At 40.6% G+C, this 21258-nt stretch overlaps 1 protein-coding gene across 2 annotated transcripts in view; it reads right to left on the bottom strand.

The window, feature by feature from the left end:
• The window catches only part of angpt1 (angiopoietin 1), a 103400-nt gene extending 91233 nt beyond the window's left edge, over positions 1-12167 (bottom strand). For both annotated transcript variants that reach the window (XM_041809591.1, XM_041809592.1), the window contains exon 1: positions 11288-12167. In XM_041809591.1, coding sequence (XP_041665525.1) covers positions 11288-11776 — 489 coding nt within the window. In that variant the 5' untranslated portion in view covers positions 11777-12167. The remainder of the gene's footprint in view (positions 1-11287) is intronic.
• Between the last annotated feature and the right edge of the window lie 9091 nt (positions 12168-21258).

The raw sequence follows: 21258 nt of genomic DNA, 5'->3' as shown, positions 1-21258 counted from the left end.
GACTGAAAATGTAGCCAAGAGGCAAATCAGTGCCGGACTCATATTTTGCTGTTGCTACTGGTAAGGTAATGACAAATTGTCTGTGTTGCATGTCGTTTTTCCACAAAGTAGGCAAAATAACCGTTAGATTTTAATGGACCTCCTTGCCTGAGTGACACGTTGCAGAGCTCTCTCATTTATACAACCAAATGAAGAAAAATTAGCACCATTTTGGGATGAAAATGCTCAAGGGCACATGGAAACACAAACATATCATAGGAAGCTCTTAATTTATTCCAAAGATGCATCTAAAGGTGCCAAGCTACATGCTCTCAACCATGTTTTCAGAAGGAATATTATACATTGTGCATCCATTTAGCCAAGTGAGTGAAAGTGTAATTAAAACAAAATAAATCCAGTATATAGTTCCCACCAGAGAGTAATTTAGCAGTATGAGTGATGGAAAAGGAAGCACATAGTTGAGTTATAGCTCCAGTAAGGTAGAGCAGACAGATTCAAGACATGCAGTGGTACTACCAAGTGCACTTCTTAATTTATTGAGCTATAAAGGAACAAAGGTGTACAATATCTGTCTGGCCAATATCAAAACTTCCAGCACATTCGGGGGCCAGAGTCTGCACTGGGGCCACATTGAAATATGATTTCTGGAAAGAAGGCAATCTCAAAACAAAGCAGCTTTCCATATTGAGTGTGACAAAACTACTAAATGCCCCATTTCCTGAAAATCAGAAACATTAACAACCTTTGGATCTACTTTTTTACATCCGTGTGGAAATATTGTGGCACAGCTGTAATGTTTTCCTTTATTCCCTTGACATGCTTAGTAGAAAGCTCAGTTTCCTTTTTCACTTCAGTCGCAGTCAAAGTGCTACCAAGACAACTTCTCTGGAAGCTGTTAGTCTAGTGTCCTTTAGCAATTTCCATGGTTTCCTTTTAACAAGTTTCAGGGTCAAAAGGAAGCGCTTTTTATTCCTCTGAGCATTTCTTAGCCTTTCTGCATCATCCGATTGTTAGTTTTGGCCCACTTTATCCGTAAAAATAAACTCTCATAGAGGCAGTCACCCCTAAAATAGATAGGTTTCTCTTTAGGATCTGTATGCGTGCTGTGTGGCCTCTCTGATAGCATTAAGTAGAGAAACATATATTCAGTATGAACTCCCAGTATGTAAAGGAAACAAGCTGCTGCCCACATGTCAGGATATCCATTTAAACGTGTTTGTGCAGCGCAGCTATGTTCGTCAAGAGGCAGAATGATGGGAATTTCACAGGAATAAGACAGCAGCGATAGTTTTTCCTCCTCCCTTTGTTGAACAGCTTAGTTTGGCACAGACTGTCCTTAAGAAACGCTGCTCTCACCAACTTTCTGCTGTCTCCCCCAAGATGGAAACGAGGAGATGTATTATTTACTCCCAAGAGGGAAAGATATTTTGGCTTGCCTTGTGTGTTCATTCGCAAAATTTTTATTGTCCTTGTAATATTAGAGGAGTAGAATGAATATTTCTCAGAGTGTGTTGCGAGATACGTTATTCATCTACTTTTTAAAAAAACTTTATACAGTGTTTTCCTTATCTTAAACGTCCAAGAGACTGATCCTTATCACAATTCGGCTTCATAAAAGCCCAGTAGCTAGTGTTACTGGTCCTCAGAAAAACCCACCAGCTACCTCCAAGGTTGAAAAATGAAGCCAATGCAGTAATGTAAAAAAAAACAACAAAACTGCAGTTCCTCAACTGTCTATGTCAAATTCATTTTCCATGTTACAATTGCGATTTTTACAATGGCAGTAAACGTGTTCACAGCCTGGTTCAAAAGGTGGTGTTAGTCAGAATAAGCAATGTCTTCATGGAAAAAAAAAACATTTCCTAACACCTTTGATACTTGATGTAAAATCAGGGTGTGCTTTTTGTCAAAACAGCATTTTCCGTAGTGATGAGCAGGCCTCTGAAAAACCCAGAGAACGGTCAACTCACTGTGGAGCTGGAAGTGTATGTGATATACATTTATACGCTGTTTTTGGAATTTTTTGTTAAACGTTCTAAACCTTTGTCACCACTATTTCTGCCCATTTTTGCAACTTTTTAACCGCTTTTCTCTATTTCAACACACTTTCAACCAGTTTTTGCAGCTTTTTGCACATTCTTGCCTCTTTCAGCCATTTTTTTGTCATTTCTAACCCAGTTTCACTACCCTGTCCCCACTTTAAACCATTTTTTTTTTAACTTTTCACATTTTTTGCCACTTTTTGCCCAATTTTACAACTTTTTTGTCCATTTCACAAATTTACTTTCTTTAACTTTATCTTTCTGGTGTCTCTATGTTTATGCATATCATGGCTTAGCTATGAACTACTTTTGGCATTGTTAACATTACCAAAAAAAAAAAAAAAAAAAAAAAAAAAGGTTACATTTTGAAAAAGGCAAGAGCCTCAAAAAGCTCTTTCCTGTATCCCCCCCCATAGTTGCCCTCGGTAATGAGACGCTAACACTGGTTTTAAGAGTGATCAGAGTTTAAAATGTGTGAACGTCATCTTCTACACCTCAAACAGATTAATGAAACATTTCTCTGCCCTCTACTGTTGAGTGATGGAGGACATTATTGAGAAATTACATCAGATAACACACAAAAAGCTAACTTAACAGTTTGTATTTATCTATTTTATTTTATTTATAGCACATATCTGCAATTACCCATGCACTTTCAAAAATTGTTGTTTTAATTTATTGTTGTAATCTGTCTCTGAAATGTATTATTTTGTGGTGTGTGTTGTTTGTGGGTTTTATCTGGTTAGATAAAGATTAAATGAAAAATGAGATAAAGCGCAAAATAATACTGATTAGAATAAAGAATGCAGTACATGCAGAGCATGATGATTTGTAAGTGATATAGATGAAGTCTTTTCAGAACAGCAATGGGTGGGGAGCCACTTAAGCTGTCTATCATATGACTGGAAGTCCCACCCATAATAGCCCTGATGAATAGGGTGGATATAGGAAATATTTTATAAGTAGTAACCAAATAGGTGATGTCCCTAAAGCCTGGTTTATGCTTTTAAAAACAAAAGGACTCAGTTGATGGACATCAGCTTCTCTTGCCTTGCCAAGCTCCTGTGACTGGCACGTGTGAGTGAGAGAGGAAGATTGGAGCACACACATCCATACAGAAGTTGGCTAGTGCTGAGTCAAAGGAAGCTTGCAAAGCCGCTGGACTGAGCAGATTTCATGTCTATCATCGAGTGTTGCCAGTCACAGAATGACATTACCTAGCAGGAGAGAGCGGCAGTAGCTACAAGTGTTGTTTTTTTGTATGCAAGCCTTAGCAGTGCCTGCTGGTGAAGGCATTAGCATGGATGTAGCTATAGTGGCAGTTTTATCAGAACTGGACAGCTTTTCTTAATTATTACAGACACTGAAAGCATGCCTTGGTGGAAGAGACGTTTATGCCCTTCATTCAACTGGCTTTGGCATGAGTTTGATTTATCAACTGACGCCACTCACAGTAAACAGCGATAATGGCTGAGCTTGGAGATTTAGTTTACTCAGGTCCATGCAGGTCTACCAGGTCATATGTTTGGTTGCACTGATTGGCCCATAATAAATGTGACAGACAGAAAAATTGTCCAATCACCCTCTTGAGTTTTGTTTTGAAAGGTTCTACCTGTCCCAAACGTCATGTATGGTTATGTGAAACATCTATCTGTTGTCAGGCTAGAGTAAAAAAAGAACATGAAGAAAACACAAGCTTCAAGCAATTTGATAGTTGACAGTCAACTTTTCTCTGATTTCCCCATGTGTTTGCCTTGATTCCCGTTGTTCAGCCAAGCTATATACATATATATGTGTGTGTGTGTGTTTTAACTAATGCCACACAGTTCACAGCTAACTGTTAGTACAGCTTTAGGTGCTTGTTTCTGTCTGCTTCCTCTCTGAGATCAGAGCCAAGCTTGTCGGAGGCTCCTCGCCTTGCAGGCACGGCCAGGGAAGTAATCCTTGGACAAACACACGCCACCTTTGACTGGTCAGGAATGTTATCAGGGTCCATATACTCTACCCTCGGTCAAGGAAGGAAAGATCTGACTTTAAATGCTTCCCCAACAGCTGTTTGCTGCATCACTCTCTCGCTCTCTCGGGCCACCCCCCTCACAGCAGACTGAGCACGGAGGCAGAGGGCTGCTATCTGCCTCAGTCTGCTCAGAACATCTCTTTCATCAGGGCGCTTGGACCAGCAGTTGAAAAACACTGGTGTGATTAAGATAGATAGACTGGCCAAACACTTAATCTTATGTCCAATGAAAAATGTTAACTGCATCCTCATGTTCCCCCCCAGTGTGGTGCAATTAGGCCGAATTACCATTTTGTGTTCAAGTGTCCTTCTGAAACACCAAATCCTCCTTTGAGCTGATCTTTTATTAAAGTCTGAGGCATCCAATTCAACCTTCTTTTGTTTGAAGCCTTTTATTACAGCAAACCCACTAACCATAGCTTAAAATAATTCTTTTATATTGAGGTTTTGGATCTTCTATTTCTGAAATAAAACATTAAAACCTGTCAGAAAGAAGTATGATAGTATCAGCAGCGATGGCAGACATGTTCCACAAGTTCCCCCCCACTTCAATCTGAGGTGAAAGTTATTCTAGAGGTCTCATTAGTCAAGACGTCAGTCTAGCAAAGCTGCGGAGCTGTTTTCATAGTATCACTTGTACTATCACAGACGGATGAGGTCCACTGAGCAAAGATAAAGCCGGTGTTATTTCACCCCTGGCCTTTCTTGACACATGGATCGCTTTTTTGGGGGCCGAACAGAAACATTCACAGGTTTACGAAGTTACAAAAGGTGAAGAAATTTATCAATAAAGCTGCTGTGTTTGCAGGGGCCGACTGGGGTAATAATTCAGGCCTGGGGTCTGACTCCATCCAGGACCACCCTGTCAACATAAATTCTTAATTATGCAGGCTGTGCCCCTTTATTGCTCCACCTTTTCTGACTGTCCATTTTACCTGGCAACAACATGTCTGTGCCAGTTGAGAAGCTACAAGACGAAGTTTTCCATGGTGGCTGGGGCACGAGGCAATTTTCTAAGCCTGATAACACAACCACAGGATGTGCATTCACGTGCTCTAATCACTCATTATTGCTGTTCAGATTGACCGCTCACATAATAATCTACACCGTCATTATTATCATTTTTAAACTTTATCATGCAGGAAATAATCAAGCAAGTAAAACAGCACTTTAAAAAAACTCAAACTGTTACAAAGTGCTTTCAAAAGAAATAAAAGCAGAAGAATTAAAACCAGGAGCCACTTTTGGTGACTTTTACCAGGTCATTGATGCATTTTAATGTAAAATCAGTCCATCTACTCACACAAGGATGGGAAACTCGTGAACACTATGTCCTAGACTTTGTCAATTCCATCAGCAGTAAATTCCTAGATAAAGCCACTGATAAACAGTCAAGAACAGGCTAGTATTTGATCATGTAAACTTAAAATCTCTTCAGTAAAACATTTTATTTGGCTTGAAACAAGCACTGCAAGGAATAATTGGTAAAAAGACAAGTAAGCAGTTATTAATCATAATTCTTTAAGCAGAAAAACTTAGTTATTCCAGAAATATTAATATTTTCTGCTTTGCTTTCCTTTATTTTGCTGTTATAATCTTTTGGCTTTGGACTGACTACCCGATGTTTTGTTTTTCAATTTTGCTGAAATGGGGGTGGGATGAAATGCTAGGAATACAAGGCCCTTTAACCCCATTCAGACTGGATGCAGTAATCTTTAATGAGCACCTTAAAGACCGAACAAGATGCTGGTTTGCTTCTACCTTTAAGAACTGATGCAATCACAGCGTATTTTGAATCATCTCATTGTTTTTTAGACACCTGAATGATAAATCATGAAGGGATTCGCTAAAATGGATGCTGGAAGATGGATGGGATAAAAAATTTTTTGATTTTAGGGTTTTGAGCCTCCACTTGAGAAAACTGACGGATTTAAAAGTTTTGAAAGTTAAGCAGTGATAGAGGCGATGGCTGACAAACTGATTCAGGGGAGTGACAGTGGGAATGAAAATGGGCAACAAGGAGGAAAAAACGGATTGCAAAACAGGACAAAAGGTGGCAAAAAAAATTATGAAAGTGGCCAAAAATGGGCAACAAGTAGCAAAAGGGTAGCAAAAAATGTCTGGAAGTGAACAAAAGGCAAAAAACAGCAAAAGTTGAAAAAGTAGTGGCAAAAATGGGTCAAGATGGCAAAATAGGACCGACAGAAGCAAAAATGGATTCAAAGTGGAAATAAGAAGTGGAATAAGTTAGCAAAAAGTGGAAAAAAGGTTTAAATTAGGTATGTGAAATGGCAACAATGGGCTAAAGTGGCAATAAGAAGTGGAAAAAAGTCACAAAAATAGGTTAAAATGGCAAAATAGAACCAACAGCAGCAAAAATTGGTTAAAAGTGGTAATAAGAAATGGCAAAAATTGGTGACGAGAGGCAAAAGAAATGGCAAAAATGGGCAAATTGTGGCAAAAATGGGTAAAAATGGCAAAATTGCACAGAAAGCAGCAAAATTGGGCAAAAGATGTGACAAAAAGAAGAGGCAAAATGGGCAACAAGTGGCAAATGTAGCAAAAATGGGGCAAAATGGAAAATAAGGACCAACAGCATGGGTTAAAAGTAGTAATAAGAAGTGAAAAAAAGTTAAGAAGTGAAAAAAAAGGGTAGAGTTTGGAATGGCAAAAATGGGCAGACGGTGACAAAAGCAGGTTTTAATGGCAGAATAATACAAAAAGCAGCAAAAATGGGTGAAAGTAGCCAAAAGATGTGACAAAAGGAAGTGGCAAAATGGGCAAAATGGGTTTCAAGTGGCTACAAGATGTGGTGAAAATTGGAGGAAAAGTGATGAAACGTGTTTATAGGTAGCAAGAATGAAAAATTTCACCATCATAACAATAATAGCTTTACAGAGTTTTCACTTCCAACATCAGGAAACTGTTCCCCAGGATGCTAGCACAATGCTATTCATCCAGCCTACATGCATTGATATCAATAAATCACAACTTTGGAGGGTCCTGGGGCAGGGCATTCCCTGGGTTTATCAGGGGGACCCAGCCAATTCTGTTGGCAGGCCTGATCCTAGAGATGCTCAGAACGAGAAGTAGGGTTAAACATTCAAAATGATCTATAATGAATATAATCTGTAGTTTCAGCTCTGTTTCAGACACATTTTTACTTTGTTGAAGGTTGAGATAGAGAACCTGAATTTCAGCTGGGAGGAAAGACCACCACCCCACAACTCCTTAATTAGAAACTCCATCAACATCTCACTGCAGCATGCTGCAACCAACGCCTAGTTAATTGATGAGAAATGACCATTTCCTCCAACCTGTGGAGTGAGAAGTTTACTTTCAGGGCGTAAATGAGAAGCAGGCACACGGCGGGGCGGCCCAGGCGGGTTTCAGGAGGCTAATGAATCGACTCAGGGGGGTGCATTGATGAAGCTCAGGTTGATTAATCCCCCTACTTCCACTGTAATCCATCAAATCCATCAGGTGTTATCTGTGCACGCATTTGCTTTGTAGACAAAAACAAACCACAAGCTTTGAGCAATTCATCCCAGGTCCACACTGCTAATCTTATTTTAAGAGCTCAATATTGAGGAAAGTCAAGAGGGCAAGGAAACCGAATTTGGAAGTTTGTTTATTTGATTCCTGTGTTCGTTTAGGAGAGATAGTCTGGCTTTCAGTGGAGACACAAAGTCTCAAAGCTTAGAATAGCAGAGAGCCTGCCAAACCATATCAGCCATCATTAACACTACAGTAGAACCATATTTGAACATAGTAAACACCTCTTTGCCTCTATAAATAAATGGCCATTTGGATTTTCCAGAGCAATTAAAAAGGAGTTATTTGATATTATATCAGCTCAGTTAAAGATATTTGTTTAATTTAACAGGGAAATCCAACAGGTTAGGGATTTTTTTCTTTGTTTGAGTCTGGATTTTTCAGTTTTCTCGCACGTTCTAGCTAGAATAAATAAAGGCAGTATTCTCTGTCTCTGCCTGTTCCTCCTCTGAGGGTCTCTGGGGGGTTTTCTCTGACTTCCTGCCATTAAAGAGACAGCCCACTGGAGAACAGGGGGTGACTGACATGTAACTACCTCTGCCCTATGACTGGAGCTGTACGCAACTCAAGCGGACATGTGTGGAATTTACTCACAGAGTAGTTTACTCAGGAAAACACAGAGAGAAAGTAGTGTAGGAAAAAACAATGTGCTTGCTGGATGGACACAGAGCAGAGACATGAAAGATTTGTATGGAGGATTTAAAATGAGACAGCTGTTTGACGTCCAGAACAAAAAGTTCAATTCAGATTCACACAGTTACATAAGAACACAGCAGGGTAAATATACATTGTACTGCTCGCTGTAACTTCAAGAAATTAGACTTTTTTCTCCATGTTGTCAAATCATACAGAGGCCTTAAAGGTACAGCGACCAAAAGGATGCAAAATATTAGATTTTTGCCATATCACATATTTCCAAACTCATTTTAGCCGATACCATCATTGACATATGCACATCTTTTTTTATTCTCATGACCTCCTGGCATCTCTTGTGTAAAGACAGGCTAAGTAGAGCTGAGCTGGGGATAGGAAAGTAGACAGCCTAGTTGTTGATTTATATTTGGGACTTCATTCAAATGTTCAGGACTCAGTGGATAAGGGACTTCTTGAGTGCGTGGCGCCCCAGCCAACTACCTGTACCTGATGGTACAGCTGGACATTTTGAGAATACTTAAGGCTAATACATGATTCATACTGCTCATATGTATGGCCAGTATTATGGTTGTCAATATCAGCAGATATTATAATATCTGTCAAAACAATGTTTAGCTTTTTCAAGACAGTCTGAAGCGCCATCTCTGTCAGAAAAAAATACCCTAATTTGCGTTAAAGGGTATTTCCATTTTTTTTCTAACCCTCTGAGCTATGCTTTTTTTCCAACCATTTTGTCTCGTCTGGATTTAATGTCTTTAAAAACCTTATAAAACATCAGCCTTGTTGTGTATGGTTCAAGCTCTGAACATATTTTTTTTTTTTCCCAGGACAACCTGGGCTTGAAAAGTGGAGCAATTTATCTGGATAGGAACGATGACAAGCTGGAATGAAAACAAGCTGAAATGAAACAGGAGTAACAAGGCTATTTTTAAAATGTAAGGGGTAGAAGTTAAAAGTAGGCTGAAAAATAATTATTCCAGTAAAGTATAGATACCCAAAATTTCTACTTAAGTAAGGTAAAGAAGTATTTGTACTTAGTTACTTGACTTCTCTGGATGTTACCAAAAATGCACCCTGTGCAACTTCAGTTCTCGAGATGCTAGCTCTTAGCAAATGGAACAGATTCAACTTGGGTGTAGCGTCATCCCCAGCTCTGATTTCTGACTTCAGAGGTAAATGGAATGCAGCATTGATCTTTAAAGACCCTGGAAAGTCAGACAAGCTACAGTCATTAGACTGGCAAAATACAGGGCTTCCAGAGCAAAGAAAACAAGCAACTACAATTAAGGGTTGAAGATTTATTCAGCTTTTTGTAACCTGTGTATCCTTTTATCATATGTGACAACATCAGTCTCAACCCTAACTGAAAATTTAATCTGATTTTATTTTGAAAGTTTTAGCATGCATATCCATTCTGACAGATACGGCATCTCAGATTTACAGTCTACAGTCCACAGCCAAACTAATCTATGCTCAACAAAAGAGTTTAACATGTTCACATCAGAATCTTTTATCTCTACATGAAGTTTTGTGTATATGTCAGTTACAAAACTGATGAGAAAGGAAGGTATATGTGTTTGTGAGAACTTTTTTCATGCTCTCAAAAAAGTTTATTGGCTCACACAAAAGCCTTGTGTTCAATGTTAACCAGACTGCAGGACTTAGCCGTTGAAATATGTCAGCTTAACACAAAACTACGCAGTTTGTGAAGACGGTGTGAACTTATTTGGATTTTTCAGTAAGGCTGCACCTTAAGATCAGCTCTGTGATCGACTGGCAACCAGTCCAGGGTGTAACCCTGCCTCTCGCCATATGGTAACTGGGATTGGCTCCAGCAACCCCAAACAGGATAAATGGTTTGGATAACAGGTGGATGGATGGGGAATTTTTTCCATGTGCGCAAGGAAAGTTTTACATGTGACACTTTTTCATAAGATGCAATTTTTTCTTGAGAGCACAAAATGATGAGAAATGAAGTTTGTTTCTCCAAACTGATATGGATATGCACAGAGAAGAAAGGAAAATTAATGCAAAAACAGTTTCAGGTGTGCACCAGATAGCCATCACTGCTCACAATAAAGTTCAACATGGACATGATAAAGTTTTACGTGCAGTAAAGAAAATTTAAAATGCAAATGAGAAAGCACTGTGTACAAACACAGATTTTTTTCTTTTTTTTACATATCTCTGGTTCACAGGGAGGGAACAATAGAAGAAAATCTCTGGTGCATAAACAGTTTTTCTCAGTAATTTTTGTAAACTTTCCTTTTTTCCCTAAAAATGGTTAGGTCTACAGCTAGGGCTGGGGCAGGGTCTCTGAGTCTTGGATATTTCAGGTGGTCATTGGAATATGGATGTCTGAATGTCAGCTTTAAAGACGGGCCTGTTTTATAAATCAGCTATATGCATGATTCAACAATCTGAAAGATGTACACAACACCAAGGAGATTGTGCTAGCTATAATAAGTCCAACACTGCTATCGTCATTTGTGTTTCTCTGGGACAAATCTGTTTCAAAATGGTCACACGGCATCGCACACAACAAAAACATTCTCCACTCCTAAAGCACATAAACCGTCTGTCAGACAAACACTGTGACAAACAACATGTCGGATGAGAGAAAACAGCACACAGTCGGGGTTTCTGTCTGAGAGCCTCATCCAGAAACCAAAACAAGTTATCTCTCTCAGCGCCACAAACAGACACTCAGCGGGGGGACCACACACCCGCGGAAACACAAATACCCCGGCGAATATAGGACAGAGTGAACCGCTTCAAAAGGCACAACATGCAGGGTTGTTGTAAATGCGAATCAACGCCTGTCATTACATAATGATGGATCAAAAAAAAAGGCTCAAGTTTATTCCTTTTGCTTTTCAGACATCACAAAAGTGAGGAAAGTTTTGGAACTGGAAATATTTGGAGATGCATTCTTATTCTGGAAAACATCAACAAAAGTACTGCAGATTTGTTTGCTGTATCTTTATTGCTTCCATCTCTTCTGAGCACGCCTCCTTACCTTCTGCAGCCACTGGGTATAGTTCTCCATAATGTGCTCGAGCTGCTGGATCTTCTGGCTGGGAAAGTCCACCTCAGGTGGCGGCGCATCTCTCTGGAGGGAGTTGGTGTTCTGCTGCGTGCTTCCACCTTTCCCTTCCCTGCAGGACCCCCCTCTGCCTCCCTCTCCCTCAGGTAGGATGAAGGTGTAGGTGCACTGTCCATGCTGGATCTTATGAAAGCGCCTGCTGCTGCTGTAATTGTTGCTACTGCTCCCTCCACTGCTGCTGCTACTGCTGCTGCCACCTGTGCTGCTGCTGCTGCTATCCGTCCCTCTCCTCTGCTCCCCTCCTCCGCAGCTCACTATCACCAAAAGTGCTGCGAAAGACAGCAACTGGTGCCCAAAGTTGCACCAAAGCATCATATCAGCTTTGGGTGAAAGTGCAGAAGAAGTCTGGTAAGTTCTTGTGTCTTTAAGTGCTCCTACTTGCTGGAGTGGAGAATGCGTCATCCATTCTTACACTGGACCTCCAGCATTGAATCCTACTCCCACTGTAGACAGACACTCATGCTCTGCCTCCAAAAGTATCCCTCAAGTTGTTGTCCTGGCATGGAAAGTTACACACATCTCCAGAGTGACAGCCTTGCTTCTTAGTCTTGATGTTCCTCCAGTAGAGCACAACCAGAGGCAGACTGTGTGCTCGCATTTATCAATCCGTGCATTTAAAATAGGTGCCGGGAAAAGCTTGGGACAGTGTCGTCAGACCTCCCCTGGTCTCTCTGCTTTCTCTTCCTCCTCCGCTTTCAGACTTAACTACTTGTGGAGAGTGAGTGAGAGAGAGAAAGAGAGCCGCTGCTCACTCTGAAGAGCAGATCCAAGCTTCCAGCCAGCACACTCAGCGCCTGCCCCTCACAGAGCCTGCAGAGGAATGTGTGCTGTATGTGTGTGAGCCTGGCAAGAAAGGGAGCCCGGCACAGAGGATGTGCTTAGACTATGCGGATCGGTTTACAGCCACTCTGACTGCTGGATCATGTGGTTGACCTGCCTCTCTGCTTGTGTGTTGACACAAAAGTTAAACGCGTGTGTTTAATTTATCTGCTTGGAGAAACTACTCCCTTTAATTCTGTATAAGGACAGGTGCTATATTACAAGTCGGCAGGAGGGAGGTAAGTCTTCAAGTGTTTTATAGAGTCATTCTTAACAGCATTTAACTCCCTGAGGAATAGAAAACTATCATCATGGCAAGTAAAGAGGAAATCTTCATTTTTACCCTCTGTTACATTAAAGTGAGTGTCTCTTGAGGTGTGGATGGCCTCTAAATGTTTGGACCAGGTTCAAGTCTAGCCTGTGGCTCCTTTCCTGCATGTCATTCCCCACTCTCTCTTCTGATTCCCTACTCCATCCACTGTCCCATATAAAGTGCCTATAAAAAGCATTCATTTCTTTTATTTGTCCAATAAATCTATCATGATTTTTGGACAGCCAAATCTTATCAGCCTAGATCAGGCTGTCCTCACAAACTGCATGAGCGTACAAGAAAGAGACTAGAAAGAGAGGCCATCAAGACCCCTATGATCACTCTGAGGGAGTTACAAGCTTCATACTACAAAGCACTGTTGGAGAAAACTCATGTCTAATCTGGACTAGAGTTCACCAAAAGTCATGTGGGAGACTCCATGGTCAAGTGGGAGAAAGTTCTTTAGTCTGATGAGACCAAAATGATGCTTTTTGGCCATCAGACAAGGTGTTATGTTTGGTGGACATCAAACACTGCACATCACTACAAACACACCATCCCCACTGTGAAGCATGGTGGTGGCAGCATCATGCTGTGGAGATGCTTCCCAGCAGACAGCCCTGGAAGGCTCGCAGAGGTAGAGAGTAATATGCACGCAACAAAATATGGGAACATCCTGGCTACGGCTTGGGAGAAGATTTATTCTCTAGCATGACAATGGCCCAAACCATACAGCAAAAGCTACACAGAAATGTCTTGAAGACAAGATGGTGAATGTTCTGGAAGTGGCTGAATGAAAGCCCAGACCTCAATCCAATTTGTGACTGGACTTGAAAAAGGCTGATCATGCCCAATTCCTGTGCAACCTGACAGAGCTTGAGTAATTTAGCAACTAAACTAAGTAAATCTCCAGATGTGCAAGCCTGATTGAGACCTATCCATGCAGAATCAGTACTGTGATTGCTGCCAAAGTGGAATCTACTGAATACTGATTTAAAGATGTCACAATTGAATTGGCAATACTTTGAAGAAATCTGTTTTCACTTTGACCTTAAAGAGGATTTTCTGTATTTTTTTTAATTCAAAAAAGACCAATTATTTTGATCACGAGTGTTTTTTATAATCAGTAAAAGGGTAAAACATCCAGGGGCGAATACCAAAAAAAAAAGTTATACTCAGGAAACTCAGGAATTTCAAGCTGCCATTCGGATACATCATCAAAAATGCACCTGGCGCTCAGGATTGCAACTCGGAAAGTTGGAGAAACCCCCCGGTATCCCCAAGCTGGCAGCTTGAAATCTACGAGTTCTGAGATGTTAATGGAACGCAGTATAAAGCTGACAAAGTAGCTACATAAGCTACGTATCTACGCTATCTGTGTAGCTTAGTTAGCTTTACCTATGTATACTAAAGCCCACATTGCTAATGCTAACATAGCTACAATGGCTTGTGTGGTAACATTAATTATAGAGCTAGCATAGCTATATTAGCTTTAGCTAAGGCTAATGAAGCTAAAGTGAGCCACCGTTTGTGTAACGACCTCTAAAATGGATTGATGCATGATCACATCCTGTGTTAGACCTCTGACCTTTTTCCATTTTTTTAGATTATGTAATGTTTCTGAGTCTTTGATGTAATGTTTGCGATGTGTTTTGTCATGGATGTCACTGCCAGAAGTTTTTGATGAATAAAGTGGACCGTAGAAAGAAAATGTAAAATAGGAAATATGTTATTCTGGTAAATTATGGCATTTCTTTTCTGAGGTATAAGTTGTATCTGATGAACAGTCTATGAGAGTGGCCCTCAAAAATGTAAAGTCTATAGTCAGACACCTTTTGTCTTTTTAGTTGCATTTTTTTATTTAAAGAAGGAGTTTAGTGGCTGGTGTAAAAGGTCCTTCTCTTTTCAGTGAGGGGCCAGAGTACCCAGCAATCACTGCCTAAATTACTGCCTGTACTTCTCCATCCTCTTCCCCTTGTCATTCATCACCCTGGAAAGAATCTTCTCCAAATAACGGTGATCTTTTTTGGTGACGGAGTTCTTCCAGTGTTTCATGAAATTCTGCTGAGGGGTGAGTTCCTTGAAGATGGCGAGCCCAGGGGTCCTGAAGCAAAAAAAAAAAAACAAGGTATTAAAAAGCATTTTAGAGAATCAACACAATATAGACCATAGTACCACCATTTGGATGCAGCCTTTTTAACATACATAGATGTTATCTTAGGCACAGATAAAGCTAGCATCAGTCAAATATGCAACTGGTCTAATCAAACATTGTAACATTAAATGTAATCAGGTCTCTCTGAAGAGCTAAATGGAATGCAGCATTAGGGGACTGAATACTTACCTGACTTCCCCAGCAGGGTCAAGTACCATTTTGTAGACAGCTTTCATAAAACCTTAAAGTAAACCAAAGTCACCGAAACTTCAAATCAAAACTAAAGGAATTTTTAAAAGTAAGTCAATCATGTACTCATGGATAGGTAGGGTGTTAGCAGAGATGGTGTTTTTATCCTGGAAGTATCTTAGATGTTCATAAAAATATTTTTTTATTAGTGAGTTTTTCTTTTTTATTTTCAAATGTATGTGTGAATGTATGTTTGTATACCAGTGGTGATAGATCTTCGCACAAGATATGTATTGTACACTTGCAAGTCTTGAATATATGGAGTAAATTGTTCATAGAGTAATGAATAAATTATGTAATTATGTTTCCTGTATGTTTTACATGATTCCCTCTCAGGGACAGGCATTGGAAATAAGCATTAGCTACAAAGGCTGTGGTGTAGTACATGGAAAATTGTTGTTCAGTTCTCTTTGTTTACTGCAGCTGTCCCTGTCAAATAAACCAATAAATAAATAAATAAAAATAAACTCTTTGTGAAGGTCTTGTCAGCTGTCAGGATGTCCATCGCTCTCTTTCAGGGAGCAGGTGTAGATTATGTGCTGCACAGGTTCTCGCTGAAGACATCTGCAGGTCACACCTACCCATTCATATGCTTTTCACACCAAGGACACATCAATGTGTGACTTTCCACACCAGTTATTTCGCAGTGTTATGAATTTTAACTTTAATTTTGTCTGAGCTCTGCGACTGTGGAAAATGGACGGATGGATGGACTGGCTGAGTTAGTAACATCAGCTAAGTCTGTGCATGACTGCAGCTTACTGGAAACTATCATGCTTTACAGGAGGCTTGTGCTGCTACATGTGCAGCGGATGAACACTGGCGATAAAAAAAACAAGCCATGGCAAGCTCTCCTGCAACACCTGCCACAGCCCAGGCAGCCTTGGTCCTGCTGCCAGCCTACACCAGCACGGACCCGGCACAGTTTACCTGTAGTGTCTGGTTAACAGAAGTCTAACTCACTCCTACCTTGAGATGATTTTTTCATCGTAAAACTCCTAAATGCCGCTAAAGTGACATCTTTAGCGGCTGTCTCATGTTTCACACAGCTCAGGAGCTGCACAAGGGTTTCAAAAACCGTTCCACATATGCAGGAGTACTCTTCTTAATCTGTAAACAGACTCTGATGTGAAAAACCGATGGATTTAGAAGTAAGGAAATGCCTTTTATAAAGTGACAACGCATTTTTCATTCTGAGGCTTTAACTGTTATTATCATGTTGGGTTGAGTGACATTTATTGGAACTTTCCATCACTATAGCCCAGAAAAAGCAGAGCCAATTTGGGTGTTTGAATTTGCAAGGAGTGCAGAAAGTAAGATTTATTTTCTGTCTTTCATCCACCCACTCTATCTTCACTACATGTACAGTATGTCTCTATCACACATACACACACACCCTGGACTGTTATGTTTTCAAGAAAACAAAAATGATATCCAACAATGAGTCGTGGAAGAAGGAATGTGTCTTCATCATCCGGCCTGAAGAAAGAGCGGAGTGAGGAAACGCAGCGTTGAAAGGCTCCAGGTCAAATGTCAAGTCCTTGTTATGGACAGTCCATTTTAAAACGTCTGATTTGGGGAGACACAGTTGTCTGAAATCTGGCTGGGCTTCAGCATTCCTCTTAAGTCAAAAACCTCCAGCTCAATACGATGGTGCATGTGCTTAAGTGCATGTCCTTTCTGTGTTCATGCTCTATCTGCCAGCTCGTGCCTACATGTCATACTATATATGATCCTGAGTGTGTTTGATAGAGTGTGCGTTCAAAGATAGCAGGGGGCTACGAAAAGTAGGGCCCTCTGTGTGGGAGCAGAGGGGCGGTGTGAAGGACTACATAAAGGAGACCCAAGATAACAAACCCCTTGAATAACTCAGAGCAGCCAAGACACAAAGCATGTGCAAATATCTCTTGGAGAGCTTGTCATTGGTTGACGTAGAGCGCCAGTGTCCTTAAATCCGGGCGCCAGTTGCTGTTTCCAAGGGAATCTAAGTGGGAGACAATCACAGCCTCGATCTAGGCAACCTTAAGGGAGCAAAATTAAAGCTACACATCATTTCTATTAGCAGCCAAATAAAAAATAACCAAAGGGATACATAAAAAACTGAAGGTGTTGGATAAGTCATTCTCCAAACTTATCAATCATGGTTAAGTTCAGCCAACAAATCTTGGATCTTTTTTTTTTTTTAAATAAATCTCCTATATCAAAGAATCACCAGGACCAAAATGAAAACAGCAGAAGTCTAACTTATGAATGAAAGGAAAAAGGAAAAAAAAAAGATTTGATCTGCTAATTTTAGTTTCTAAAGCTAACTAGCGTAGCCACGGTAGCAGTCTGATCTTCTTACATTATAAAGGCTGAGAATTGTTTTATCTATCAGTTGCCAAACATAGATTTGTATTTTTTCCAATAATATTACACAATAAATAAGGATGTCTACTCCAAAAGACTGCTTTTCTGCTGTACCATTCAATTTTGACCTCTGTTTATGAGATTAGGTTCATTTGCATCTCTGTCATTGTCTTTATTTCTTTAAGGCAAGCTCAAAACACAAGAAAACAAAAGCTCCAAAGGTTCCTGAGAGCAGAGTGACCTACATAATTCTCAAGCACTTTGGTAAAACCAGGACTCTTCCAAGATCTGGTCGCCGGCCAAACTGAGCAATTAGAAGGGCCTTAGTAAGAGAGGTGACCAAGAACCTGGTGGTCACTCTGACTGAGCTCTAGAGATCCTCTATGGAGATAGAACAAAGTTCCAGAAGGACTGCTATCACTGCAGACTTCCACTGATTTAGGATTTATGGCAGACAGGAGCCTTTCTCAGTGCAAAACACATGAAAGCCTGCTTAGGGTTAGCAAAACAGCACCTGAACGACTCAGACTATTAGAAACAAGATTTTCTGGTGAAATGAAACCAAGATTAAACTGTTTGGCCTCAACACTTAACCTTATATCTGGAGGAAACCATGCACCGCTCATCACCTGCCCAATACCATCCCAACAGTGACGCATAGTGGTGGCAGCATCATGCTGTGGGGTTGCTTTTCAGCTGCAGGGACAGGCAGAGTCACAGTTTAGAAAAAGCTGAATTGAGCAAAGTACAGAGATATCCTCAATGAAAACCTGTTCCCCAGTGCTCAGGACCTCAGACTGGGCTGAAGGTTCACCTTCCAACATGACGATGAACCCAAGCACACAGCAAAGACAACACAGGCCGCGTCTCATGGAGCATTTTCCTGAGAAATCAGTTGTTTAGCTCATATTGGCTGCTGTAGTAGCAGTTCTGTTTAAGAGCAAAGAAAAAGAAAATTAGCACCATTTTTTGTTTGTGTTGTAGAATAAGCACACAGCAAGGCCAAAGCTTGTATTGATTTTTTCTTGTAGCCCAAGACAAGCAGGTTAAGTTTCCAGCTAGAAATGAGCTTTATTTTTCTTCTACTTTCTGAAGTCCTAATTTGATTATTATGAATAACTGAAAGACAGAAACATGACAGCTTGACAGGCGCAGCAACAGTGATGAATTTGAAATCTGTTTGATGATTCTGTTAGTGTTAATAGATGGTAAATACTTGAGACACACTTGTCCACATGCTTTTGTTGTGTGCAAAAGCTGCTATCCAATCAGGATAAGCCTATGTGGCTTTGAAAAAGCAGCCAAGCTTTTGTAAGGAAACACAAGCTGATTATATTTATTAGTTAGATTAAGATATGCAATGTAAACTAAGAAAATAAACTGGCCTTAAAAGCTACAAGAGTTCAATCATTTACTAACCCTTGAGGTCCTACGCTGCCTGTCGCGTACTTCCTGTCCCACACTTCTATACAACACACACCCATTTTTAGTGTAAAGCAATAATCCTTTTTAGGGTGACACTCAAGAACAGTGGGGGTCATGTCAGTGTTGAGAGGCCTTGAGGTTGCGAGTCTTCATGGGAATCTGGCTTTTAGTTTTACTTATTATGGGGTTAGAGGGACTTTCATGCCACTCAACATCAATCTGGGGCATGGTCTTTGATCCAAAATGACATACATGAGAACTTACACATTCAGCATGTTTACATCACGTCTGGTCTCTCTCGGTGCCATGTGTACTCTTTTGTCCTATTTAGTTTCGACTCGGATCCAACTTCTTCTCAACAAAGATGGCAAATCAGACATTTTTTTTTATTGTCTTAAATCTGACTAATCAAGAGTGTCCTTTGTTTTTGGTTGCTGTAAGTCAAATGATAGTAGCATGGGGGTTACACAAATATTCCTACTTTTTACTGAGTCTCCTGCTGTTACCATCATAAACTTAAAACTTTACTGTACCCTGTTCTGTTGTAGCCCTGAGATTCAAGGCATCATACATTTACCCTAAACCATGGATCCTGAAAAAGCATTTACAAAAACTGTTGCCTTTACAAAAATTCAAACTTTAATTTGTTTCAAAACCTATCCGAGAAGCCATACAAGCACATGAAAAAAAAGAAATGGAGAGCTTTTTTTTGTTTTGATATTGAGGAGAATGGCTTAAAGCTAATGAGAAGAAAAAATCCAACATTTTATAATGTTAAAATATTGCATAAGACTGAACAAAAGCAGGACTTATAATACAGAAATGCCAATCTTCTTAAAAGTATGCTCATTTGTGCACTCAGTTCTTCGATCAGGCCTCCTTTTGCACCTGGCTACTTCATGAGTTTGGCATCAAAGCGATCAGTCCGTGGCACTGCTGGGATGTTGTAAAGCCCATGTCGCTTTGATAGAGACCATCTGCTCCACTGTAATGTTGAGTCTGGTGTCTCTCATCTTCTTCTTAACTTTTCCCCAGAGGTTCTTTATAGGGTTCAGGTCAGGCCAGTTGGCTTGCCAGTATCATCATGTTTGGCACTGTGGGTAGGCGCCAAGACCTAATGGAAAAACAAATTAACATCCCCACAAAGCTTGTCAGCAGACAGAAGCATGAAATAAACAACTGACTTTAAGCACCTTGGATTCTGAGCCTCTTGGTTCTTCCCCCAGACACTGGGACCTCGATTTCCCAATGACATGCAAAATTTACTTTCACCTGAGCAAATGTTCAGTTGTTTTCCTTTTAGCCAAGGTGAGACGTTTAGGGTTCAGGAGTGGGTTGAAATTGGAAACACAACACTTGTAGCTTATTTCCTGGAAACGTCTTTGTGTGGTGGCTCTTAAGCTGAAGACAGACAAGATCTTTTGGCAGATTTTACCCATGATTCCCAGTTGGGCAGAGTCCGCACCAGTCTGCACTAGTTGGGGACAGTCTGCATGGCTAGTTGGCACAACTACTGGACCATTGTCAGGCACCACTGGACATTTTTATTTGTGACCTCCAATATTACATTTGGCTCTGTGATCCTGTATCCTTGGCCAGGTCACAGAGAAAATACAATGTGGGTTATAAAAGCGGTTGCTATTGGACGTAAAAGGCAAAAGCGTTCCGTTAGACTCCAAAGACAAACCTCAGCAACTCATTCAGACGTGTCTGAATAGCTTCTGGAGTCTCAGTGTTTGCCCGTTTCTTTTAACCAGGGAAATTTGAATTTGATTAAACAGTTGCATAACCTTGCCAAAACACTGATGGCACCTTTTCTTCGGCCTCAGAGCTTCACTGTTTGTCATGGTGATGCTGATTAAAGTGTACACACACACCCACACCAACACACTGTCATGGTAATGCTGAAGCACTGCCAGCATCTATACCATTGAGTCATCAGCATAGGGACCTATATGCAAGTGCTAATGCGGGTCACTCCGGTGTATTATTCTCCTGTTTTGAGTTGAGGGTGGACCTGTCATATTCTGAGCTCCCCTGAAAGATCCACGGTTCAGTCCGCTGGGGCCTCCGGGGAACGTTAATCTCACGCACAATAGCCTTGTTAGCATTTTGCCGAGTGATGACTTCACCGTTCCCACTCAACAGCTCAAAGGCGAGACTTTAGGAGTTATTCATTTCTATGGGCTTCGAGTGGATTTCAGGTCTGTGAAAGATTCTCTGTGAGGAGTAAAGTGGCTTACTCTCTGAAGCCACTTCACTCTGCTCTGAGCCTGCAGAGCCATAAGCTGTATTTTTAAAACCTGCTTACAGAAATCCTCTAGGAAATGATACTGCCACTGGACCTCTGAGGGGTTTCCTTGTAGAGACGAGCACAGAAGGATTAAGATTAAAAGTGGACCCTGAGCTGAGTATAGACTAACACACAACCCCAGCAGGAACACAAGTTTTTCTTTGCTACTCCCTCTGCTGAATGGATTTAAAAGTTAATCCTTATTCCTCACAGATCTACAGTATCCTTAGCAGTCTTAGGTTCACTGATTGTGGCATGGCTCTGGAAAACAATTGTGTTGATAT

The sequence above is a fragment of the Cheilinus undulatus genome, linkage group 16 (assembly GCF_018320785.1).
Source record: "Cheilinus undulatus linkage group 16, ASM1832078v1, whole genome shotgun sequence".
In the NCBI taxonomy this organism is placed as follows: domain Eukaryota; kingdom Metazoa; phylum Chordata; class Actinopteri; order Labriformes; family Labridae; genus Cheilinus; species Cheilinus undulatus.
This window is presented reverse-complemented; position numbering and strand designations above follow the sequence as displayed.